At 31.9% G+C, this 27634-nt stretch overlaps 3 protein-coding genes and 1 long non-coding RNA gene across 10 annotated transcripts; 2 read left to right on the top strand and 2 right to left on the bottom strand.

The window, feature by feature from the left end:
* The first annotated feature begins 380 nt into the window (after positions 1-380).
* On the top strand, positions 381-3767 carry LOC100788682 (apoptosis-enhancing nuclease-like). Its single transcript, NM_001254416.2, is given in 7 exon segments — positions 381-526; positions 959-1110; positions 1208-1341; positions 1511-1740; positions 1892-2098; positions 2516-2596; positions 3290-3767. Coding segments are annotated over 7 exon segments (1101 nt in total). The 5' UTR covers positions 381-485; the 3' UTR covers positions 3546-3767.
* A 2500-nt stretch (positions 3768-6267) lies between these two features.
* LOC100788152 (PRA1 family protein F3) lies at positions 6268-7471 on the bottom strand. Its single transcript, XM_003543552.5, has one exon. The coding sequence runs from the start codon at positions 7002-7004 to the stop codon at positions 6450-6452; it is 555 nt and encodes a 184-aa protein (XP_003543600.1). The 5' UTR covers positions 7005-7471; the 3' UTR covers positions 6268-6449.
* Positions 7472-12792: 5321 nt separating this feature from the next.
* On the top strand, positions 12793-14450 carry LOC102670302 (uncharacterized). The gene is made up of 3 exons (XR_417780.4): positions 12793-13134; positions 13265-13822; positions 14123-14450. It is a non-coding gene; the product is annotated as an uncharacterized lncRNA (long non-coding RNA).
* Positions 14451-19660: 5210 nt separating this feature from the next.
* Positions 19661-25834, bottom strand: LOC100787621 (uncharacterized). 7 transcript variants are annotated; one of them, XR_001384000.3, is made up of 7 exons: positions 25696-25827; positions 24896-25447; positions 24626-24780; positions 24402-24478; positions 24062-24309; positions 20251-20505; positions 19661-19934 (listed from the first exon to the last, which is right to left on the bottom strand). XR_001384000.3 is itself a non-coding variant. In XM_041007793.1 (6 exons), exons 1-5 carry the CDS (start codon positions 25815-25817, stop codon positions 24226-24228), a joined length of 990 nt encoding a protein of 329 aa, XP_040863727.1. In that variant the 5' UTR covers positions 25818-25827; the 3' UTR covers positions 19661-20505; positions 24198-24225. The 7 variants fall into 7 exon arrangements, 3 of the variants coding, with proteins under 3 accessions (XP_040863727.1, NP_001349132.1, NP_001242546.2); XR_003263768.2 differs by having other exon boundaries at positions 19661-20505; positions 25700-25834; XR_001383999.3 differs by having other exon boundaries at positions 19661-20505.
* Positions 25835-27634: the final 1800 nt, after the last annotated feature.

Raw genomic sequence — 27634 nt, 5'->3', positions numbered from 1 at the left:
TAATTATTCGTAATTTTTTTAATATAATTTAATTTTTCAAAAAAGTATATAAATTTTAATAAAATATTATTTTAATAAAAAAAAACCAAATCAAACCAAATTATAAAATACTAATTTAATTTGATTCAAATTCTATTTTAAGTAAAAATTAAACCAAGCTAAACCCATATATTTTAGGTTTGATGATAAGTAAGCTGAATCAAACTAACCTGCAAACACCCCTGGCAGTACTTATCATAGGCGGTTTAGGTAGTTGGTTATGTAGAGTGGGTGACTATTATAAATGCTTGGTGCCGTGGATTAAAAAAAAAAAAAAGTAATAGTTATAATTTTAGAAAAATTAATTTTAAGAGAACAAGATATGCTGAATTGGAGCATTTACCTTAAAAAATTTCTCGGTGGCGTTTTGACTTGAAACAGTCGCTGCTGCGTCTTCTTCTTCTTCATCCGTGGCGTTAGGGTTTTGGTCGGAGTAGCCGTTCCCCATGGACGCCGAAGCTGACCCTCCTCAAAACCCTATCACAAGGTCAATTTTCTGCTCCTCAATTCTCCCTCACTTTAATTTTTTATATTTTATTTCATTTTCCATTATGATCTCCGTGTTGCTTCTGGAGGTAGCCGTTGATCGGAAATTCAAACATTGTCATAAGTAAATTAGAAAAATGTTAGAATCAAACTCACTGAATTTTTAAATTGGTTATTACTGCATTTTGTTCTCTACTGCACTCTAGAAGAGTCACTTATGTGAAAGAATATTCTAGTTACTTTTCAGTCCGTTTGTGGGACTAATGAGTATCTGCTATATATAATTGCCAGAATTGGCTATATATAATGAATGATGGAATGAAATGTTCCGTGGTTCTGAGTAGATTTAAATATATTGAAATCAGTGCTCTCTTTTGGGTATAATTGTTTATTTGCTTAGTTTCTTTGAAGAATAACTTATTTCTCCCTACAGACACAAATGCTTGGCATGCTATAAGCAATATAAGAAGAAAGAGCATCTTATTGAGCACATGAAAACTTCGTATCATTCTGTTCATCAGCCAAGATGCGGGGTCTGTCAAAAGCACTGCAAATCTTTTGAGTCTCTGAGGGAACATCTTACTGGTTAGTCATTTCTGTACTCAATCTCTCATGTCAACAGTATTTATTGGTTTCATGTTTTAGCTCATTATTTATCCTTTTTTTTTCCTCTATGTTTTAGGTCCTTTGCCAAGAGGAATTTGTTCAAAGATTTTCTCTCAACAGGGCTGTCAACTTTGTCTGGCACTATTTGATAGTCCCGGGTCTCTCATTGGTCATAGAGAAACATGTCGCTTATCTGCCCCTACTTGTCCAGTAAGTTGATTATTGGCAACCTAAAGCATTTATATTTATATTTAAAATAAAATGTCTTATGTGTACTATTCACCCTAAGTAATCAAAGAAACCTGCTCACAATCAGTGTTTCTTGTCTACTCTTTATGTTCCTATTAGGAAGTTTATGTTGTGTATGGAACTGTTGCAGGGAACAAGTGCATTGCCCTATATAGATTCCCAGTTTGATTGTCAAGATTCTTCTGATGAAAACCATGCTGGGGAGGGCCCTGGAGGAGCAGTTGCAATAGACTGTGAAATGGTTGGTGGTGGAAGTGATGGTTCTCTGGAACTTTGTGCTAGAGTGTGTTTGGTTGATGAAGATGAGAGATTAATCTTTCATACATATGTACAGCCTGAAATACCTGTTACTAATTACAGGTACTTTTTTTTTTCTATTTCTCTTTTATGTCTATCCTTCCTATTTCTATACTCTCTCTTTCACTTCTAATCCACACAAAGCATTATTGTCAAAGAGAAAAGTGGACAGGGAAAAGAGAGTGTTTGGGTTGATTTTGTTTGATATTTTCAGATATGATATAACTGGATTGACAGAAGAGCATCTCAAAAACGCCATTCCACTTAAGAAAGTTCGAGAAAAGCTACTGCAAATTCTACAGAATGGGGAATCCATTGGCAAAGTTAGACTGGATGGTGGAAAGGCCAGGCTTCTTGTGGGGCATGACTTAGCACACGATTTAGATTGCTTAAAAATGAATTATCCTGATCATATGCTGAGGTAGATGCTTCTTGAATAACTTAGTTATGCTAAATCAAGCTTGACAGAATCATTCTTGACAACCATGTCTTGCACTTATTTTTTTTATCAGAACTTTTAGGATTTGTCATGATGATGAACAAAACAATTATTATGTTTTTTTTCCCTTTTTTTTTCATATACAAGGTTACAATGTGTTTTTATGAATTCACTTTTTAAACTATATAGTTGTTATACTGCTCAGTTTTTTTTGTTATCCAAATTAAGTTTCCGGACTTTAAAGATCCATACTATTCAATTGCTTAGATTTTTATTATATTGTGAATTATGCCAGGTTGATTGAATTTTCTATTTGAATGGACAGTTTCTTATTTGAGAGCAGATCTGTGTAAATTATTAGAACTCATCTTTTGCCTATGCTTTTGTGTTGCATTGCAGAGACACTGCAAAGTATCGTCCTTTGATGAAAACAAATTTGGTCAGCCATTCGCTCAAGTATCTCACCCGAACATATCTTGGGCAAGTTAATTTTTTCCTCAATCCTTTTTCAGTCATAAATTGCTTCTTCCAATTTCAAGTTTTTCTTCTGTTTTTATAATCAGATTGGCATGATCTAATCGGTTCCTCCTGTATGTACAATTGTACATTGACCATCATTTCAATTTTCTCAGGATCATAATAGACTCTATGAAACATCTGTCCATGATAAAATAAAATGAAATTGGTGAGCAAAACTTTCTGATTTTGAAAGAATTTCAAAACCAAGTTAAAAATCAATTTGGCTCCATTTCAATTAGATGCATTTTGTTTCGAAATTTATGTTTGAAAATAAAAAATTAAAAACTCATAATCATCTTAAACAAGCCCAAAGTTATTGCACGTGTGAATGTGTCATGTAAGTTGGGAAAGATCTCCGGATGGTTAGGAGTATTAGTGTAATATAAAGATATCTGCTTTATTTTTTCTTTAGTCTTTACCTTGATCTCCTACTTTTTAGTAAACATCATCTGGTATAAACACATTAATTCAGTAGTTTTCCACATTTCTGGCTAGAGCAGCAAACCTATCACAAATGCTGCATCAATACTTTTTTGTTTAACTTTTAAATTGCGATAGCTACTGCTTTCATAATATAACCTGTAGCTACTATATTAATTGCAGATCCCATAATTTTTAATCTCATTTCCAGTATTATTGTTCTTTGGTTTACAGTTATGATATCCAATCCGGCACTCATGACCCTTATGAAGATTGTATTTCTGTCATGAGACTATACAAGAGAATACGATCTCAACTTCATCCGGAGGAAGACCATGGAACAATGACTCTGAGTAACAACATTGTTGGCATGCCTGATAGCTGGATATCTAGGGAACTTGACAACCTCACACCAGATGAACTTTATGCCATGTCAAGATCAGATTATAAGTGTTGGTGCTTGGATTTGATACCAAGATTGTCAGCCTGAATTATTGATCTTTGCATTTGTCCATAACATATCATAAGCATATTTCTTCAAGAACCATGGGAATGGAGCATTTGCAATGATATTCTCTGTGCATATCTTTCTATGCATCGAGTTATCTTCCGGACAAGAAAATTATGAGAAAAGATAGGGGTGCTTAATGATGGAGCTTTTGTAAATATTTAGAACGCTTTGTTCAAATCACATGCCCTTGTTTAGAATGAAGACTTACCTACCTTCTCATTATAATATAGGCTCGAACTACCGACAAAAAAACATAAATGGATGCAAGGCTTGTTCTTGATCCAATTTAAACGGAGCCACTTAGATCTAAATTGCTGATTGGTGGTACAAGGAGCTTTCGTTGTCAAAAAAATTGATTTCAAATACAAAATGTGTTAAGTAATTATTTAATTTTCTTAAAAACAATATATTTTACTTTATTATTATGAGAAAGTTTAATTCATATTTAAATAGGAATAAAAATTCTCAACTTGAGGAAGGAGAGTCTCTTTTTTAGTTACACGTTCGTAATATATTTTCTTTTCTTTCTTTGCTAGACACATTATACATTCTATTTACATAACTAGAAAAAAAACATTCAAACTATATCGAACTATTCTTTTATTTGTATGTATTCTTATTTTTTTTCTCAAGCATTTATTTGTTTTAATTTTAAAATAGTGTTATATTGCAATCTAAATTATTCATTAAAAATTTAAAATATATACTTGTTAAAATATTTAGCTTCAATATAATTTATGTATTTGTAAAAAAAGTATTATGAATTTCAATTATACAATGTGCATGATAAAATAGCACATTGTATAAATTAAAATACCCATTTATTCAAAAAAATTATAATTTTGTATTTTAAGAATCTTATATTTTTGAGAAAATATTTTTGATTTTTTTATTTTATTTTTTTATCACCATGATATTGATAGATATCTTACTAATGACTAGTATCCGTCAAAGAACCTGACTGATTATCTTTAATAAAGACTTTTCTTAGGAAGATTAAGTCTAGAATCACTTAAACAAATAATTTATTGATATTTTTGTTTTCTTTTATAAATATAAGTTGTTATTCTCATGTTAAATTAAATCAACCGATTTGATTTACCCTTCATTATTATATAGCTAGATTAGATCATTATATTATACAATTACATATTTTTTAAGTATAAGATTTTAGAATTTTGATTTCCATTTTGTCATGCTGGACGATTAATTTAAATAAATTTAGAATGTAAATAAAATTTGAATAATGTACTTGAACATTTAGTGGGAATATTGCATTTATATTATCTTTGAAAAAAAAATAAAGTTCACTTTATCTTATATATTTAATTACAAATTCATATCAATTAATAAAACAATTCACTCATGCATGACATGGGTCATCAAACTAGGAATCATTTAAATTCTCGTAGTGCAAAAAAAAAAAAAAAACCACAGGCTATATAAAAGAATAAACTTTTATTTACGAAATAATTGCACATGCTAAATTGGCAATGGGCCTATTTATATTTAAATTTGAGAAAAGTGATTTTTTAAGGGTTTTATAGGTATATATCGTCATGATATTTTAAATAATTGTTATAATCAATAAAACTTATCATATATTAGATCGCAAAGTAAGAAAGCTTTACACTACAAATTCATTTATATATAATTTTTATTTTCAATATTAATAATATTTCAGATATAGGTGCTTTTCCCTACTTCATGCTAAAATTATGTTGTAACTTGTAAGTAACTTGAAACAGATAATTTACGCGAATGTTTTCAGGTCATCAATACATGGCACACCTGCTTGACTGAAAAAGTTATAATCATTTCATTGAATATATACTAAGGTTTGTAATTTTGAATAATAAAGATCAATTACTATATTAAGATTGATAGAAGTATTCAAATCATACAAGATATTGTTTAATTAATTGTTTATGTAGACTTTAGATCTCCTTGCGCCCAATGATAAATCGTACCCTTCCTTTCGTTACTATTCTGTCAAACTCATTAAATCACGAACCATTACTCCTACGTCATTCACTAAAAAAATTAAATGAAAGAAGTGTTTAACTAGAAATCATAAAAGAATGTAAAAAAAGTTATCAACAACGCATTTAATAAAAATATTTTTCATCTTAATTTCTTAACCAATATTTCAAGATACTAATTAGTATTGACCTTAAAATAAAATAAATATAACACATGTACAACAGTTTTTACAATAATTTATATGATATTATTTAATGTGTTTATTTTTTTCTTATATAAATTTATTACATTTAAAAAATTTCTCTCTTCTAATTTTTCTTTCTTTCTCTTTATTGAAAAATTTGTTTTACAAGTATAATTTCTCAAAATAAAATAAAAAAAAACTGAAAGAAAAATATTTATTATCTCTCGAAAACTTTCAGTTAACCCACATGGCATATAGCAATAAATTGCGAACAGAAAATCCTTTAAACTGTGCCTTTTTTATTTGATGCATAATTAATTAATTAGAGAGCCCTTGTTCCTGTTACTGATTTGTCAATTCGGTTCCTCTTGCCGACATGTCAATTCGTTATGTTTCAAGGAACTACTAACTCTTTTTCCAAATCCAAACCAATACCAATTACCTAACCACATAAGAAATTTCGATTTCGGTTCAAAGTGAGAATCATAGACAAAAAAAAGATGATAAAATCTCTGATATAATAACTAAATTAAATTAACAAAGCGTAAGAAAATGAATTTCACTTCACCAAGCATCTCTCTTCACAGACACGAAATGCAAATTTCCCCTCCGAAAAAGGGCAAAAACATATAAACCGAAAGAAACCAAACTGAACCTAAAATTATTTACTAAATTGACCAAATAACAAATTCATAGAAAGAAAGAGAAGATTGGGATCAAGAGAGAGGAGCACCGGGAGGAGAGAATCCAGTGGCCTCTTCTTCGTCCAAGAACAAATCATCGGTTTTCCTCAACGCCGCGTGCGCCACTATCAACACCGCTCCGATGAGCAGCGCCACCAGGATGTTGCCGATGGCGCCGGTGAGAAGCAGCAGCACGACGGTCAGCACCGCCATAACGATAAGCACGACGCGGTCGCTGATTAGTCTTCCGAAGATGATTAGCGGTTCGTCGCGGAGGAAGTAGAGGAAGAGCCACGCCGCCATGAGCACGACGAACACGATCAGCGAGATTGGATGCCATAGAAGACTCAGGAACAGCACGATGAGCACGACGATCGCGTAGTTCATCTGGAAGTAGGAGATGTTCTCCCTCACACGCGCGACGGCGTCTCCGACCCCGGCGGGGAGACCGAAGGATCGGAAATTGAACATGAGCTTCCATGGACGGCGGGTTCCGAGGCCCTCCTTGACGCGCTGCTTGGCGCGTGAGATGAAGTCGAGGTTGGTCGAAGGCGAGGAGGAGGTTGGAATTGTGCCGTAGTTGGTCATCGTTGTCGCGGAACGAAGGAAGGGTTGAGTTCAAGTTCAGAGAGAGAGAGAAAAAAAAGAAACACTCACTCGCTAAATCAATTATTAATAGGACGATAATTTATTTTTTTAATTATAACGTGCCTGAGGGTTTGTCTTCCTTCTTGGGACACCTTCTCATACCATATGCAAATTTTGGATATTGGTTTTCCAATTTAGTTCAGAAAGAGAACAGATTCATGTGTAGATGAGTCTCCACACCCATCTAGGCATCTTCATACACTAACCTTATCTACAAACAAGTCTTCTAAAAGTTTAGTCATACACATTTTTTATGTAATTCATTATATTATTACCTAATATTAATGTTTTTCTATTACTTAATATTAGTGTTTTTTTATTAGTATGCTTTAGTATATAGAGAACTTTTTGTAAAAGATATATAAATTAAATGTAATTTTCCTTTATATCAATAACATATATCTTATATTATAATTAAATACTTTACACATTATTTCACTTATGACATTTTTTTTATTGATTCATTATCAATTTTTGTACTTTAATATTTTTGTTTTATATCATTTGTTGAATGTAAGAATCAAAGATATGTATTAAGTTTACAATCATTCATATACTCTACTTAATTATTTGGGTCAAATTTTCTCGATTTTTATTTTATTATTGATCATAATGACTAAAAAAGAACAAAATATATAATAATAATTCCATTCAACTTTACATAAATCATATTAATATTAAGAAGAAAAAATCACAATTCTATATCATACTTGTGTTCAATCTTGATAGTAATATTTCCTGTACAACTTTATAAGTAAGCAAATGATCAAATCCAAAACCTTATAATTTTAAAAATATGTTCATATCATATAAACAAATTATATTCAATCTTTATAAAATCTTACCTACATATTTTTATCTTTACTTTAATATTAAGTTATAAAAGTATATTCTTAAATAAATTTATAAGTCAGATTTTTATATAGGTCAAACCTAACATTTAAAAAAAGATTTTCATAGATAAATAAATCATGATCAAATCATATATTTTTAAACTAAAGTTAAGTTAAGACCTAACAAAATCTCTCTTAATCCAACCAATTTCTACCCTTATTTGTAAGACTTGATTTTTAGGGCCCCCTTGAAAATACAAATTATTTAAGATCTTATTGAATAAGTTTTTATCATGTCAAGGCCTATGTTATAAGTGCTTAAAATTCTAACAAGTTGTGTTGCATTTGAATATACTGTTGAATAGTGCTTACACAATTTATAGCGTTGGGATGTATATCGTTGCATAAACACGTATAAAAATTTGTTTCATTTTACATTTTTTTTAAGAAAATAAGAATCTAAATATGATTAAAAAACATTATATACCACAAGTCAAATTGTGTTGTTAAAGTACGTGGGTGGTTGTGTTACTTGTGTAGATGGGCACGGGTATAGGTCTGATTGCATGGGCAACTTTGCCTTTTTCTATTGGGAAGCACATGTACTGGATTAGAATGTTTACAAATTGATTATCAAATGACGGCAATCTTCATTGATCTTATTTATAACTCCCGTTAAAGTTGTTCAACCACGCAATCGAAAAAAAAAATATAAACACGAATCACTCATAATTTTTTCAAAAAAAGAAAATAGTATATCACTCCAATTTTAATACTGTACAGTATTTATTTTTTAAATCACAAAGAATAAAAGATTCCATTTCTTTGTAAGAAAAGAGATGAAATGAAAGGGCGGAGGAAATTATGATGTGGTAGCATTCTTTAAAATTATTACTTGAACTAAACAGCTGGATATATATTATATTTCTATTTATATTTCTATCTTTCATTTTTGTGATATTTATATTGCTACTAATGAAACGCGTCGATACATTTGCTATTTGACTTCTGACATGCATGTTTAATTTTGTAATTGATACAATATTTATATTAATTTTATGAAGGCAAGGGAAAAAACGGTATTGTTCTGGGATATTTAAATTGGATTATTGATTATTGTTATTGATTTCTTCTTATCTTTCTTGGTCAATTGGATTATTGATTTCATGTACCACGCCAACGAAGCTGTTCGTGTAGTTTTTACACATAATTTAAAATGTGTTGAATTGAGAGGATAAAAATAAAGAAAAAAATATTTAAATTAATATAAAATATAAAAAGTGTGAAACTTTTTTATTTATTTCTTTTATTTGTTCTTTCTACCAAATACAGGCTTAGAGAACAGAGATTGTAGAAAATGCCCATCCATAAAGGTGACAACTGACACGCATAGTGCTGATTCTGCAATGCCGTAAGGGAGGAAATTGATTGCTCGGTGGCACAGTGGGGACGAGAGATTATTACACACTTATTAGTAATATACACGTTCCAGTTTAAGTGTTAAAAATTCAATCTAATTAAACAATTTCCCTTTTAATCGCAGCAAGACTATTCCTTGTAATATTCAAATTGGTCAGTTATACTTCTTTTTGTGACAAAAAATTTTTTTGGTCAGTTATACTTGAGAAATATACGACAGTGCAACATATCAAGGAGTTTAACCACTTTGTTTTTTTTTTTTTTAACAAAAAAGAGTTTAATCACTCAATGCTAATATATGATATAATGTAATAATTTGATGAATTTAACTAAAATAGATATTGACTTCACTGGGTTATAAATCAGTATTATATTAATAAAAGTTATAATTTTTAATGTTTTTTTTTTAAATTGTGATTAAAATATATTTTGATTAATTAATAATATATTTAAAATTATTTATGGAAATTTATATTTAATGTATAAGTTGAAGGATCCGACATTGAAAAGACCCTGGTGGTTGTGTGTATCATGTGTGGATGATAGCACATTGAAGGTTGTAGTTGTAGGGATGGCAAATATAAAAAGGCAAATGGTGGGTCTAGGCCAGCAAGGCCACGTGTCCTCAATGCCATTTCGATAAAAAAGGGGAGGAATCGATCAAATGCAATTATAAAACCCTTTTTTTTCTCTTTCAATCTTTTGGTTCCAGTTCCACCATCAACGTTCAGCTATCAATAATATTATGACCTCTATCATCTAACCTTTTCCCCCTTCACTTTGCTCTCTAGTGTCCCAATACTCTGATAAAACTTTTACAAGTGTCTTTGGGTTAAAAGGAGACTCGAAAAATCGTGAGTTTAATTTTTCTATTAAAAAATTAATAATTAATAATTAATATTTGTTGATAAAAAATAAAAATAAAATTGTTTAATTAAACATTATTTATGAATTAATAGTTAAATTAGTTAAAGGTTTGGTATCAAAATTTCAATTCAAATTTAAGAGATGTTAAATTAAAAACGTCTAACAAAATTAATCGCAGAATAAGTCAGTCAATAAAATAACATAAAATTTTCATATAATTAGGTATTCTGTTTCATATTATATTTCACATTCTTGGTATTTTTAATTTTTATTATGAGAGTATTAATTATATTTTCAACAATGCTCTCATTTTTCGATATTTTACCTGCATATTTCAACTCAATGTATTTCTTTATTGCTGTTCAAACTCTGAAGTAATATTCAAACACACGCACATATCATATGAAAAATAAAATCAAATTTCTTAATTTGTGGCTCAAGCTTTAAACTAAAAGTTATTCAATCACACACACCAACACAAAGAAGTGGAGGAAGGGAGTTCGATTCCATTTTATAAAAAGAAGGCATATGAATTATGAATACACTCTAATCACCACTCACCAGATCCCGTATGACACGAGTGTATAATATACTGGAATAACTTAATTTGATTTAGTACGCAATTTTATAATTGAAACTTTTTTAATGGATTGAACAATAAAAGGTCATGTGATTACAGAAGGGAAGAAAAGTGTGTTTGCAGAAGAATAACACTTAAATGTAGAAAGAGAAAAATCAATTCGATGTATTGAAATGCAAAAATTTCTACGGAAAATAATCACTTTGATGTATTTTTTCACGTAATTTGTATAAAAAAAAACTTATTTTATTCGTTTTTAGATAATCGTCATTTTCTAAATTAAGTAAATTTTAATTAGTACTTTTAAATTTTATTGCAATAGATAATATCTAAATTTGGTAAAAAAAAATATTTATCTATAATGCATTTATAAAATACGAGGAAGTTTAAGAAATAAAAAATTGTATAATGTGTGAAAAATGACAGATAATAAGGGTTAGTTTTTCATTTGTTCTAGAAAAAATAACTAATAATCAGCAAACAATTCCATGAAATATACTATTAAAAAATAAATTTAAGTGTAATAATATATTCATAAAACAAAATTAAGTTTGTGTAAATTTTAGAAATAGAAAGAATTTTGTATAATAAATGAAAAATGTGTATAACTGTATAAGGGATGTTGTGTTGGTTTTTTTTTTTTAATCTTTTAACTTTAATTGTCTGTTTTATATTTTTACTAAATAAAATGAAATAAAATTGTCAAGCAAGAGAATCATATAATCGAATGAATTGTATATACTTTTTTTGAAGCTAAAAGTATTTAATAATTATTTGTAATTCTTATTAAAATCTTAAATAATAATAATTTTGTGTTGTAACTATTGAGGATCGAAATGCCCTGCTTTCACCTTTGTTCCTTGTACTCCTCCTTCTGTTTCTTTGCTTGTAGAAGCTTACTTAATTGATTTGTGAAAGTAATTCCCTAACTACATGATGAATATGGTATAGTAGCCATACCTTAACATAGCTTTCAGACATCGAAGGTCAATGCTTAAAGGAACCGTTTATGTTATTCAAGCTTCAAGGATTTATGCTTCTTTCTTCTGTATGCATGTAGGTATGTGGCTTTCCTTTAATTTGGAGTTATTTTGTTCTTTTCTATTCATTATTTGAAGTATTACTTATTGATTATATATTTTAAATTAATATTTAGTTAATAATTTTTTTAGCATGAATAAACTTTTATTTAATTTTAGTCCCTATGGAAGAGCAAACCATTTTTTTAAAGTTGAAGGGCATCTCTGCAAATTACATTGTACATATACAAGTTGGTCTAACGTAGTTATGTTTTTTTAAAAGGAAATATAATTTTTTGTTTTCACAATAACCGCACCGAAAATACAACCTATGATTTCATATATATTATTTCATTCCTCATCACTAAGTCAACTCTAATTAGTATAGGTGTAAGTTTCTTTTTTGGTTAAGTGTAAGCCAATAATTTTGATAATTCAATAATGTATTAAATTATGATTATATAAACTTTGACTATTATGATATAGTTTGCTTTCTAACTTTTATTATTAATCAAAGTTAGAAAGCAAACTATATCATAATAATCAAATTTTATATAATCAGAATTTAATACATCAACGTTTATTATTAATGTGGGTTTGTGCGTGATATTATTTATGTGGCTTTTGTGATATTTAGAAGTTATTTTATATTCTAACTAATTTAAATTTAGTAAAAATCAATCTATATGAAAGAAGAAGAAAAATCTCCCAACATCTATTTCTAATTTTCACAAGATTCAATTTTAAAATTATACTAAAATAGAATAAAGTTCTTCTGCTCTTGTCACTTCATATGGATTAACAGCTTTGTTACGTGGTCAAATTTACAACAACGAATGTATTCATGCACTTTTATTAACATAGACTAACGAGAATATACGAAATACTAGACCAATATTTTGAATTGGTCTCACAGCCACTGACGCCGAAAAATTGTGATTTGAGTTTAAGAAACTTGAGCTTGAAGCGAAAACTTGTATTTTGGGATAGAATAGACGTGACGGTTGGTTGTGACTATACGCCTAATTATGCATAATTCCACAAGTTTTCCCAAACTGCCTTCCAACAGTTCAATTGCATTTTAAGGTTCCCTTTGCTTCTTCGTCTTCAACACCAAACTTTACAACCTTTATATATGAAATGTGTCTTTGTTAACAGTTGTAACTTGACCTCCATTCCCTCATAAGTCAAAACACACTTACTACATTTTTCTTTTTAATCTTCAATTTCCTCCTTCTTGTGAATATTGGATGGCTAAATCAATGGAGGAAAAACCTAAGCTCCTCTTCCATGGAACAATTCAAGCTACCATCTTCAATGCCACACCTTACTCACCTTCGTTTCCCTTCAATGTAAGCTTCACATAACTATAATATGCTATCTACATATTTACATATTTTAAGTTAGCTATTAATATTATGTGACATTTTTCATTATTCTGTATACTCATAGTTTGTTTGTATCAATTTCTATTCTTTTCAGTGTGTATGTACAAATGGAAAGCCTGCTTATGTGACCATCAACATAGATAACAAGAAGGTGGCGAAAACGACTCAAGAACGTGAATGTTTGTGGAACCAAACCTTTCAGATTCAGTGTGCTCATCCAGAAGACTCAACAATCACAATTACACTGAAATCATCATGCTCCATTTTGGGGAGATTTCACATGCAGGCCAAGCGGTAGAAGGAAGATAGTTTGATCAATGGTTTCTTCCCTCTCCTTATGGAAAATGGAAAACCAATTCCACAGCTAAAATTAAGATTCATGTTATGGTTCAAGCCAGCAGATATGGAACCAAGCTGGACAAAGCTACTAAGCAATGGGAAATTTCAAGAGCTGAGGGATGCTACATTCCCACAAAGGTCTAATTGCCAGGTTAAACTCTATCATGATGCTCACCATTCCTCTACTTTCCACCCTCCTTTTGATCTATGTGGAGCACCAAGAAAGCTGTGGGAAGATGTCTATAAAGCCATTGAGGGTGCAAAATATTTGGTTTTTATTGCAGGCTGGTCTTTCAATCTCTAGATGGTTCTGGTACGTAAATATGATCTCATTTCAATTTCTGTATGAATAAACTTCTAAATAAACACTCATAGGAAAAGAAAACAAGAAGGTAAAATGAATTATGCTTCTTTCATAAGTTAACTTATGCATAAGCTAATTTATGAAAGTTTTCTCATTTAACTTTTCTAAAAGCTGATTTTAACTTATGCATAAACTAATTTAAGAGAAGCTTAATCCATTTCACCTTCTTATTTGATCCTCCTACATGTGTTCATGGATATAGACCAAGTTGATATACATTTATGAGAAGCTAATGTCCCCCTTGTGCAGGTTAGAGATCCTCAAACAGAAATCCCACATGCTAGGGAGATAAAGCTAGGTGAGCTATTGAAGAAGAAGGCAGAGGAAGGAGTGGCTGTGAGGGTTAACAAAATTGTAAAGAATATTTAATCTATATATACAAAAAAATTTAACAAATTATTCGTTCTATCTAGAAATAAATAATATATGTACAGTACCAACAAGTTGTTGATCCAAGTGATATTAGACTCGATCTTTTTTAATAAGATTTCAAGTTTAAGTCTTGTGGATGAAAAAAATGTGATTGAGAGAAGAAAATCCCACTAGAAGTGATCAGGTTTATCCAGGAAGATTAATTATCCACAGAATCAGTTAATACTTTATACCAATAATATGATTATAAAAAAAAATATCTTTACTATGTAAATATTTTTTCATTTTTTTTAATAAATATGTTTTTTTACCATCATTTAATTATAAATTATTATACATGATATTTTTTCTTTTTTTTTCCTATATGAAAAATGAAAAATGTGTATTTAAGTCTTAGAATGTCAGGTTTATGTTGTATTTTATTTTCATTTATGCTTAACTTCTCATTTATGACACTTTTGAGTTAAACTTATATTTTAAAATTTTACACTTTTTTTTCAAACAATTGTATGATAAATATATACTATTGGTGTAAAATGTTTTTCCAGTATCATCCAATATAGTTTTATCAATTAGGTATATAGCATGCTTATTTTAAAAAAAAAACATATCTAAAATAAAAGATAATAATACTTTTAATTTTATACTTTTTAATTCTACTACTATTATTATTATTATTATGTTTGCTCGAAAATGCGTTGCAACTCTTGTGAGTTGTGTGAATTGAGATTTTTCATTCCGTCTGTTTTGTAATAATTTTCTCGCAAGCCTAACGGGCGCCAATAGCATTGATCTCGCTGAATTCGATTGTTCATTATTTTATTTTATTTTGGCTAATTGGTTGAGAAGCTTTAATTTTCAGCTTAGCTCTAGACAGGATATGGTTGGTCTCTTCTTTCTTCGATTTCAGTTACTGTTTTCTCTATTATTGTGGAGTTCATGACTCCTCATCGTGTTCTCGCAGTTACTGTTCATGAAGCTCAGTAGTTCAACCATTGATAATGACCGAATACACACGGTAACATGCTATCCTGCTTTTGTGCGTGCTTAATTTCTTCATCTGCTTTGATGCGTGAGTCTTGTTATTTAAATATCAGAAAATTAGCTTGTGGAAGTAATGCAAAATATCATCTACGTCTTCATTTAACTGAGTTTTGTGATCGTCAAATCAATATAAACCGCCACAACTGGCCAACCGCAATGTGATTTGTTTTCTCCTGGACTCTGTGAACCAGGCCAGTGTTTGATATTCACTTTATCACTTAATCTGAAAAAACATAGTTGCTTTGCGTTGCCTATTATTCATTCAAATTTAAATACTAAGCAATGATAACTATGCTATAATTTGCTGATAAGTCCGCCACACATTTATGCATTAAGCATTAAATGGAATTACATACGAACTCAGTTGTTTACTAAAGCAATTTCGGGAGAATATCTTGTTTCGATTTCATCACATTATGAACCAATGTAGCGTTATAGCACTGGCATTTCTCAATTGGTAAAACTAATTCATGTAAACAATTTAGTAGTAGGTTATCAGTGACAGCCAAGTGATCAGTTCATGCGAACTGAATTGCCCTTGATGTATCAAGATACTTCAATATATTCAAAGCTTTGCCTGTGCTTGTCTTTGGCTCTTCAGTTTAGACTGGCTTTGAATCTCAACAGTGACACTGACACCCTTTAAGTGATGTCTCCAGCATCTGAACTCAGGTTCATCTTTACAGCATCCTGGATTTTCTTCTCTATTAAATAATTCATGACAAAGGAACTGCAAGTTCATAATAATTGAACTCTCAGTTACATTAAAAGCTAATGATAAGTGATGCTTTGTCTTCACCTCCCCTCTCGTTTTAAAAATTATAGTAACCTTCCTCATTGAAAAGTAATACTTTTGCTGCACAATACTGTGTATCATAAACATACATACATACATACATAGAAGGAAAGGAGGTAACCACAATTTCTTCAAACTAAAGGGAAGTCATGTTTATTTTAAAAAATGAAATTGATTTTTATATTACCTCTATGAACCCCCTATTTCTGGCAAGTTCTTCTACTCGTAGAATATCCGGATGGCAGCTGTAAAGTGAACCATCTAAAAGGCATTGGTGAGCATATGCTGGTGTTGATGAGCTAACAGACCATATCAGACATTTTACTTTAGGTGGTGGAGAAGTAACTTCTACTTGTTGTACTTGTCCTGGCCAGAGAATCTCCTGTGCTTTGAAAAACTAGTTGAAGAACCAAAAATAAAATAAAAATATCACTCAAATATCTCAGGTCGCAAAAGCTTCAAAAATGGCATCAATATATTGTATACTATATAGGTGAAATTATACCTTTCCATAAAAATTACTTAGATGCACTGTTGGTTGGTTGAACATCTCAATACAACTCCTCACTGCAACGTCCAAACCAGGGCAACCTCCAACCCGTAGTTTCAGTGTGACAGTAGGCTTTACTTGAGATGTCATACCATGGAAAGATGGAATAACACAACCTTCCTAATTGAGCTGTTCAAGTTTTGGGGCATCAACCTCAACATCCAGTGGTTTTTCAAAACCCTTGTTTGACAAGGACATAGTTCTAAGATTAGAACACGCTATGTCTATCCTAGCACATGAGTTGAAGCACCGGTGCAAACTCTCCAAAAGGGCATATTCAAAAACAAATTTTGATCCATAGTTACCAGACCATGTGATGCAATGAGAAACATACACTTTAACTGACCCATCTAACTGTAAGATGAGGGTATGAAGATTTGGGGCTTCAATCTTAAGCTTGTCCTCAAGTTTTTGTTCAACTTCAGCATAACTAAGCATGGGAAGGTTGCAAATTTTAAGGGACCCCATGTTACCAATTTCTTTGAGAACAAGTTTCTCAAGCAAGGGGGAGTAAGATAGTATCTTCTATAACTACTTGCATCAACCATCAACAAAACTAGCTCTTTAAGACAATTAAATTGTGTATGATCACTAGGAAATAATAGTTCTCCCCGGATAGAGCAACCCTGAATATCCAGTGTGAGAAAGGATTTCGCAGAAACAATATCCTGAGGCAGGTAGTATGTTGTCTTTGAAAAACGAAGTCAGAGATGCTTGACACAATTTTTCAGAACCAAACTGATCCAACCATTGATATGATTTTAGAGAGGTAAAGCATACGCTTGATGTCAAAAGGACGTCTTTCCCGGACTAAGTGTAAGTTCAATACGAAGCTGTGAAATGTGAATGATTGGTTTCTCATGTGGTGATCGTATAGAGGACAAAGAATCATCAACCAAAGGCAAAAAGTTTTTAAGATTCTGAGTACTTTCGTTAAAGGAAAAGTGCAACATGGAGAATGAATTCCATATGTTAGTTAAGCCAATACTTGGAGACAGTGCTCATGCGGGCAGCATCAGCAGTTGGTAAGAAGAGAAGGATTTGCTGCAAAATGGGGTCAGGCAACTGAGTTATCATATCAATATCAGCAGTATCTGCCTCCTTTTGCTCTCTCGTATTTTCTGATCAGAAGAAAGGGGTTTGGTTCTTAATCAGCAAACAGGCAAATAAGCTCAGCTCACGGTATAATAAGAGAAAAAAGATTATATATTTTAAAAAAATTTATACCTCAACCAATCACAATCTAACCAGTACGATAAGTTTATTGATTTTATGATAATTATTTTAAAAATTATATTAATGATGATTTATGATTGAACAATTGGATAAAAATTTACACTTTCCGTGCACATGACCATTAAACTCATAATAATCCATTTGCAAAAAAGGGAAAGAGGACTCTCGATGGTTCCTTCATTACTGATTATTATTTAATTTATAGTAACCTGCTATTCATGGCTTTGGAAGTGTTTGTGAAACTGAAAGCGGATTCCAGCATTCAGGCAGTCGTGATTCAGAAGCCCTTGAAGTAAAGAAGGTTAATAAGTCAAAGTTTTTTTTTTTTTTGCTGAATGAAGTCAAAGCTTTCACTTCATAACATACATTAACAGTAAAGTTTATTTAAACAAAATAAATAAGATCACAAGAAACTCAGTAAATTTAAATAAATCCTCTTAAATGTTTCCTTAATTAAATAGATTGGTTTTAAATCTTTAGACAAGTTTTTTAAGCTTGACAATAATATGATATAATTTTAATATTCTTATAATTTAAGCATATAATTAATCTATATATTTTTATTTTATTTTTGGTGTTATTTAATAATTATATTATTCTATCATTGTGTTTAAAGATTTAGGTCTATAACTAAAATTAGTATTTTAATCGTTGTTTTTTTTCTTTCTATTTAATCTTTTAACATACGTTTTCATATCAGAATTGTTTTTATATTATAACGGTGTTAAATCTCATTATTGGTTCATTGATATTTCACCAACAATTAGTATCCAATTGGAAATTTAATTACCTCATTTTTTTTATTATTATTATTATCGTAAAGAAGGTTATATCATTAGAGGAAGAGAATAAAGGGAGAGATGAGTAATACTCAAATTAGAATTCTCAACTTGAAATCTTTCAACACTCTTGTTTAGACATTTTCAACACACATTCTCTCTTTTCTCGGCAAGTGTGTTTTACCACTACTGCCGCAGAAATTTATCGCAATCATCTCAAACTATCCCTTTTATATTTGGTTGTATACTTCATTTTTAATCAACTATTTGATTTAATTTTAAAATGTCACAATTTAAATTATTAATTATAAATTTAAAAATATTTATTTACTATAAATTTTAACTATAATATAAATAATTTGTATATTTAAAATATTACTTATTATAGTTTTTAATTATTTATGAGTAATTATTTATCCTATACAATGTACAAACTGAAATACTGATTTCCTTTTATTACAATTAGGTTATACAAGAAAATGATAACTCAGCAATTACATTTAGGCGGAATTCTAATTATGGCAAGCTACATGCACGAGATGGTCTAAAAGATCAAGCACTCCCTATTCACGCTTATATATGTTGTTGGGTGCAGGGGCGTGGTCTTAGTGTTTCTTACTCTCATCAGTTACTGCAAGTCTTTAACAATTTTAACTTGTAAATAAAATTTAACTCATGTTACTTTTCATTTTCTTATCTGTAAATGCTTATGCAAAAAATTATTTCTTAGTCTTCTATACAAAATGTTTGTTCCCATTCAATCCCTTTATTAGATTCCCCTTCGTGTTTGTCTGTTAATGCCTACTTTGCTTAAAAATAATGAATGACTAGCTTTAAAAAATAAAGCAAATACTAAGTCGTAATATTTAGGACTAAAAAGTAGGCAAAAACTATTCGAAACTAATGAAAGACTAGCACAATAACTACATAAGAATGGATAAAGGAATTTACAAAGACTAAATGAGGTACCCAATGGAAGAAAAGAAAAATACTATTTTTGCAAGACGAAATAGATAATTTGGCCACAACTTTATAACCCTTAAAATAATAAAACCTAATATGTAACGGGTATCTAGTTCAGTGACAAATAAACCGCAATTACACGATCAAAAGCAACTGCACCACAATCAACCATAAAGGAAACAGATAACTGAAATATATGGGTAAGAAATTGAAAACCATCCGCATCAATAGTCTCTCAACTCCTGTTGAGCAGCTCTGAGAACCTAAAGCTGTCCATGCACGAGGATAACACATCAACAAAATATGATGATCCCGAGTTGTCTGCAATGTGTAGGATTTGCATCGATATTATTCCAAACATTGCAAACATGACTATCTTTAAATGCCAAAACCAATTAGGAGCAACAACAAAAAAAAGTGTGTAAAAGAGGCTTCATTTTCCCGACCCAGCCTCAAAACAACAGGTAGTGGATGAGTAGAATCAATCTGAATTGTACTGAACAATACGTTAAGATAGATACTGAGGCATCCCTCAGACATGACACGGTAAACAATATCTGAAGCAAGGACTCATGATCCATCTAGCGAACTAAACTAACATTTGTAAGTTAGAAACAACCCATGCTTAGTTGCTTACCGCTAAAGCTTTCATTTCCAATCTCAATAATGTGATCCAACCCAACAAAGGCATGCTAATGCGTTTATCTCAATCCATCACAGCCAGGTAAAATATATCCATCCACCAGTGACCAATGGTTCTTCAGTCCAATAAAAGCTTCAACGAATTTCACATTTTGAAATAATAAAGAACCTACCGGTGTTATTCAAAATAAATATATGGGGTTTTTCGTTACTTCTCAGTCCTCCCCCAACAAGAATCCCAGCTTTCCATCTGCAACCACAATAAATATAAGATTAGGATGAAATAAATGGCAAGATAATTGAATATGTATACAAAGTTCAGCAGGGGAAAATACATGAAAAAGCATAATAGAAGACAAGTAAAAGAATATACTCCTGAATGCTATATTATATAGAAATAGCAGTTTCCGAACAAAACAAAAGAATCATTATATATCATAAGCAAATAAATCTGATGAGAACTAAATAAGCAAAAGACTGCTAGCATCCATCACCCTGATAAAGTGCTCAAGTAACCTCAAAAGATTCATGAAGCTAATTGCTTTAAGCATTACCCAAAAAGAAATGAATGCAGGTATTTTTTGATCTAGGTGGAAACCAGGTCAACATTATAGCTAATCCCCAGACCCTTATCTCACTAAGGAAGCTGACTATTCATCTTGTCTCCTGCCCTTAATACTCTCGGTCAAGCTTATTCCAGAGACTGCAGATTCCAAAATCATACAATTCATGTTCAAGTCAGCAATAATAACTAAAATATAACCTAAATAAACTAGCTGCAGCTGATTGTTTTTCAACAAAGTAGTCTCCAAAATTCCAAATTCTGCTACATATGAATCCCTTGCAGAGAAAAGTACCAATAACAACTGGTATACTCAACCCACCACTGGAATAAATGCAATCTATAAGATGTAAATGCTGAACTTTAGCTATAATGCATCCAACTTAACTGGGTGGTCCGACAATCCAAAGGTAGCAAACAATATTGAATGATTTGATTAATGTTCCTTTGCTCATATTAGAAGCCTAACAACAATCAAGACCTATAGGAACATTGCATATAGAACTTTTCCATCTGCAACTTCAGATTGCTCCAAGTATGCAAATATTTGATTCATAGGAGATCAATGGTTAAGAGAGTATATGTAATGGCTAATAGAGGGGAAACACAGTTGTAACTGAATAGCTTATAAATAGGGAGGAAAGAAGATGTTTTTTTTTTGCTCAGCAAAAATAGAAATATATATATTTGGAGTACCAGAGGTACTATTAATACATAATGAGTTTGTTAAGATAGCTGATTCTAATTCTCAGGCTAATAAATCTGAGAGAGCCAGGCTAGCCCCAAATAAAACTATTACAACTGCACTACCCCTTCTATCTATTCCTAGTTATAAACGCTTCTTGTAGATTAGTTGACCATTGATTAAAGTGCAGTCCAAAATCTTTCTCCGTAGTCTTAAGCCATGTAGTTAGGCAGTTAAGAATTTACTCAGAAGTTGTTAGGAGAGGAGAGGTCTCTTGAATATCACACTATATTCTCTGGTCACGTTGACCAGCCAACCCAATCAATAACATACGTGCTCATTGCCTTTATTCTTTTCTAAATCTTTCACTGTATCAGTTGAAACCTATCATTGAGCCTGTAGAAGATCATAGTTCTTAAGATTTTAAGCAGGATAGATTGACAGATGGCATTATATTAAATCATTACACTAATATAGAATTAAGATTTTAAATTCCTGACCATTACACTAAAACTTCTGGTTAGATGACATCACTAGAAACAAAACCTGAAGATGATCTAACACTAATATACCCTAATTCAGGCGTGCAACAATTAAGTTTCATAATAAGCAACATACTAAACCGTACATGACTGTAAGCAGCAGGGTAACAAATAACAAGTTCTACATTTGGTACATCATTCAGACCGATAAAGAGAAGCAGAATACTTGCCTATGAGCTTTTTGATCAACAGCTGGCTTTCACACATATCGCAGGCTCGAAGCCTTCTCTTCTGATATTCCACAGTGAATCTAGCAACATACGAGAATCCAGCATATCATGGAGGACCTTGACCAAAGAGATTTCAGCACCTCAACCGGTATAAAGAATGAGAAACTTTGTGGTGGTATGAGATGCAACACTACCGGTTCTTGTTCTCTTTCAAATTTTCAATATTAAAAATGGTATAAATGGATAACATCCCCCTGAAATCCTAAAGCTAGGCAGATATGTAAGTTAACTCTAACTTTTCATCCTACCATTAAATCAGCCAATTTCTGGTCCACTTCAAATAAATAGTTTGCAAGAGCAATACAAGACCTATAGCACTACTACCTAGCTGAGTGAATGTATAATTTCAATGAACTCAGTTTCTCACGTAAAATATAGTATTAACCAACTTAAAGCACCCAAGGTCTAACTGAACAACAACATAAGTCTTATCCTACAAAGTCTCATAGCCAGTCTCAATTCAGGGTAACGCAGGACGGTTGTGTTAGACCCTCAGTAGTCAACGTAAACTTGTCAAAATCCCAAAAGGTCTAACTGAACAATTGAGATTTTTTAGAGCAATACTAAACAAAGGTACGACATACATCTATATATGTATCCACTCCATCCACATTTGTTGTATTAGTGGTTTTCCTCAATCAACAAACATAACAGAATGCCAGATTATCTAAAGAGGAAAACACATGCCCCTGCACATTGTTACAGCCTACAATGCAAATGTGTCATCAACAATGCCATTTTATGACAAAAGCAACACATTTCACCAGTCACCCTCCATGCCAGAAAATGTAGTAGTTATTACCAGAAACTTTGCATAGAAAATAAGGAACAAAAATGCTTGAATACTCCCAAACTTAAATATTTTGTGCAGGTAAATATATCAACTCCAAAAGTGAGTACAGCCACCTTCAACACAAGCATCTTTTCCGGAAAATGAAACAATAAATTTCGCTCATCATTACAAGCTTGCAACTTTATCTCCGAGAAAAGGACATCCTATATACACTCCAGAAGTTATTCGCAACATAAGCCATTCCCAAATTTATATTTCCAATAATTTGAGCAGGATGCCTCTTTTACCAGTTGCAGAAATACACTGGCTATAGCCAAATGAAATCCAACATCTCCAGCACTTCTGGGCAAGGTTTATCCAATCTTACAAATAGTTAAAAACTTAAATCTACCACTCTATCCTAACAGAAAGTCAGAAACATACTCTAATTGTAGAAAAAGAGCAACTTCTCATTTTGTTCACTTGAGTAAACTAGAAAACATAACCTAATATAAATTATGCTCCAATTTCCTCTACATGTGATCACTCCTCTGACAAAGTAGTAATTATCCAGTAGACTGATTCCAAAACCACACATCCATAATCCTTGACAAAAAATGCATTCAACACCACCACTCATTCAACATGTTGCCAGGAGTTCAACAAGGAGCATATGCAACAGCAGTTGAAAGTTGAAACAAAATATCCATACTCTTCTAATAATGCAAGCCTGACAAACCCCTCATCTATTTAACTTCAGCTCGCACAATTCAGCACATGGGAGTTTAAAAACCTCAACCTTATGATGCTTCTTTCCAGCTCATGATGAACAGAAAATAATTTTTTACCCAGAAGAAAGACAAGTCGCAATAAGCAACCAAAAACATAACAATAACTGAAACATGTAACAATGGAAGATAGATAAAGTGAAGAATACCATCATACTAAATTTTAAACATAGAGATACTGCAGCAATGTTTTCTTTAAGAAAAAGCTAAGCAACACTAAAACCTACATATGCCAGTTTAGGACTAAATATATCCAGAGTTCCAGATAAATGACCACTGGTGTCGCATGCATACACAGAAGGACATCAAACTCAATCTCAGCTATTCTGCAAACAGAGAATGCAAAGTGATGGCAAGACTTTCTTCATCACCAATAGCAGTTGCTTGAATTTCAACGACGATTCATGCGTGGCTTCTCATGCCCCTTTCTCGAAGCAGCACCTACCCCATACATAGGACCTTTATCTGCAGCACCCTGAACAGCAGCACATGAAAAGTGAACTCCATATCTATCAGCAAATTAAGGAGTGCTTAATCTAAAATCTGTAAATTAAGGAAACCACATACCAGGTGAACACCATATCCATCTGCATATGGAGCAGGAAAACCCTCTGGGCTACCAAATTTGGTTCCATAAGGCCCACCTTCATAAATGAATCAAACATGAAATAAAGGGACAAAAGAACAATTTGTAATTTATCTAACAACCTGAGTTGCGAATAAATACACACGAGTTATTTATTGAAGGATAAAAAATTCGGCAAAAGGACAATATAACAAACAAGTCATACCTGACATACCACCACCCCAATGTCTGCTATCAGCACTTGCAAGCTCAGCACGTAATTTCTCAACTTCCCGGGCCATGGAAACCAAATTTTTCTCCATTGACTGCCTCTGTTCCATGAACTCCATGTTTGCCTTCTTTTCATAATCCACCATGGTTCTGAAAAACAAAAAATGAAATCATCATCAGTTTAGGCGTACAAATGTGGAAATGCCAACCACAAAAGGGTTTGGCAATAGAAAACAGAAACCATGTCAGCCATTGAGGCACACACCTGGCACGCATTAGCTCTTGGTGCAAACCATCAATCTCAGCCCTCATCATAGGAATTTGTTGATTATCTGCTTGTAACCTTGCAACATCTTGAGTGAGTGTCTGAACCTTACCTGTCAGCTCTTGTTTGAGATTGTTAAGTTTCTTAACTTCAGATCGCAGTTGCATGACCTCATTCTTCAAAGGCTCATTTGCCCTAAGGTCAGCCTCCATCTTCATGCCTTTCTCAACAAGCTCCCTCGAATGAGCCTCATGCTCGGCGCGAATGTCACCAATGGCAAGATTCATGCGATGAAGCTCCTCCTTAGCGGCCCCAAGGTCTCGCTGCAACGCCATTCGGTCATCAATCAACCTCCTGTTGTCTGCCACGAGTCTCCGCATCTCGGCATGCTGAAATTCAAGTTCCTCTTCCAACACAGCCGGATGAGGAGGAATAGGAGGTGGCGGGCGAGGCATGGGAGGCACGCGAGCATATGGCCCTTCTGGCGGGTACCCCCTTCGAGCATTCAAGGGTTCTCTGTGAACACGGTGTCTTGATGCCATCTCAAGTGACCTAAAAGGGTAAACGAAGATTCAATTTCAATTACAATTACAATTACAAACATGTTGATATCCTCTGACAGTTACAATTGCAATTGCAAGAAGAAAAGGCGAAACGAATAATAAAAATAATGATAACCATAACAATGAAAAATAAAACTCAATTCAATTCGTAGGTAGATAAATACAGTAAATAGATGCTTTAGAAGGAGACTAGAATCGTAGACAAAGAGAGAGAGAGAGAGAGAAAAGAGAGTGAACCTACGAGAGGGAAAAGGGTCTTCTCCGATCGAACAACGAACGCGAACACGGCAAACCCAGCAAGCGCTACAATGAATGAATGAATAAAGGATTGATCCCAATGCACTATTGTATTGTATCATTTGCTTTTACGGCGTCGTTACATTACAAACTTATACATTTTTTTAAAAAATAATTTATGATTAATTAAGTTTTTAGTTATTCAACTTATACATGTTTCAATTTTTAGTTCTTCAATTTTATTTTGATAATTTTTAATCTTCCTAAATTTTGTGTGAGCATTTTTAGAATGTGTTTAAAAGTTTTACTTTAAATAAAAAACTTCATTTTCCCCCTCATTTGATGCATTGAAAAGCATGAAATGTCATTCAACATATGTTCTAACACTTAAACAAGCATGCAGGTAGATCTTGTCATTTAAATGGATCTATTAGGTGTTGACATAACAATTGTTTACATCAGCACAAAACATGATAGTCACGTAACACCACAAGTAAGCACCATGTGCCAGCCTTCTGAATTTAATGTGATATCACCTTACATAATGTGTTGTGTTGTGTGTTGTGCAAACACATATAATTAATCCTTTGTCACATCAATACTAAATTATTAAAAAATATTAGCGAATTTTTTTTTAGACTAAAATTTATAATTTTAAAAAATTAAGAGATTAAAAACCTAACTAACCCAATAAATTATATATTCGTTTTTTAATATATAAAAACTATAATGAAAATTGAACCTACAAACTTGACCATCCTACTCAAAACCCTCATTATTAGGCTCATCATATTGAGTTTATGTATTTTGACTATATTACAGTCCTTCCATCAAACTATGCCTAAATTTGCTATTTTCTAATTTTAAAAAATTGTGCTATATTCTTCTTTTTCTCTCTTATGAAACCCATATCTTATTCTATTTTAATATAAAACAACAAATATTATGTACACTGCGTGATATTCATAAATGACTATACATAATAATAAAATGAAAATGCAAGCATTTCTTATCCATTTGGTTCCCCTCTAATATAACAAGTTCACCATTTGATTCTCCATTCCCAGGAGACATGTAAACATCTAACTGACAAAGCAAATGGAAGACTAACAAAGAACTATATAGGAAAGGGAAAAAAATTATGAAGACTAAATTACAACTTTTTATAAATGACAGACCAAATTAGAAAATCATGGTATTTTAAAGATCACATTTAAGCCTGAAAATGGTTCTTATGCGAACAAGTCTTAATCATACATACATGGTAAAGATTTGTATTTCTCATGAGAACATTTGTCACCTTACCCACGTACACCCACATATTTCCAAGCTGCAGCTCTACTCTTTGAAACAAAGCTTATATGACAATATTTGTGTGCTTATTTTTATTTGTGCAATATATGTAGCACAATCAACTATTAAGGGGTAAGAACTAGTTTCCAACTCAATGCTTTGCAATTTCTGCTTACATGCGTGTTGCAACATATCCATCTTATTATTCATTTGTATTTGAAAATCAGAGAATTTGATAAGAATAATCCTAAAACAAATAACTTCCTATGATTTGAAACTTGTTTTCAGACTCTTCTCTGACCCAGAGATTGAACTAGGTTGGCTATTTGTATTTGACAAATGTGAATCGCTTGGAAAAGCTGATGTTAGAGTTGGGATTCTCAGTTGACTCTTGCTTGGCTTTGAATGTTGAGGAAATAGTCGTAAGTTTCATATCATCCCTACTTTTAGGCAGGTGAGTTGAACAATGGATAAATATGATCTTCAGGCAATCGGAATTCCACAGGAGCAGGCAAAACAACTTCTGCAAAGCATAAATGACTTGCTCTTTTATAGATTAGAAGCCTTCAAGGTCCTTCATAACAATTTTACTACTGTACAAAGGTCATGGCACCGTAGTTGTAATCAATGCAGCCGAACTGGTGAG

Source organism: Glycine max, chromosome 13, assembly GCF_000004515.6.
Source record: "Glycine max cultivar Williams 82 chromosome 13, Glycine_max_v4.0, whole genome shotgun sequence".
Classification (NCBI taxonomy): Eukaryota; Viridiplantae; Streptophyta; class Magnoliopsida; order Fabales; family Fabaceae; genus Glycine; species Glycine max.
The sequence above is the reverse complement of the archived record's forward strand: the minus strand, read 5'-3'. Positions and strand labels throughout refer to the sequence as shown.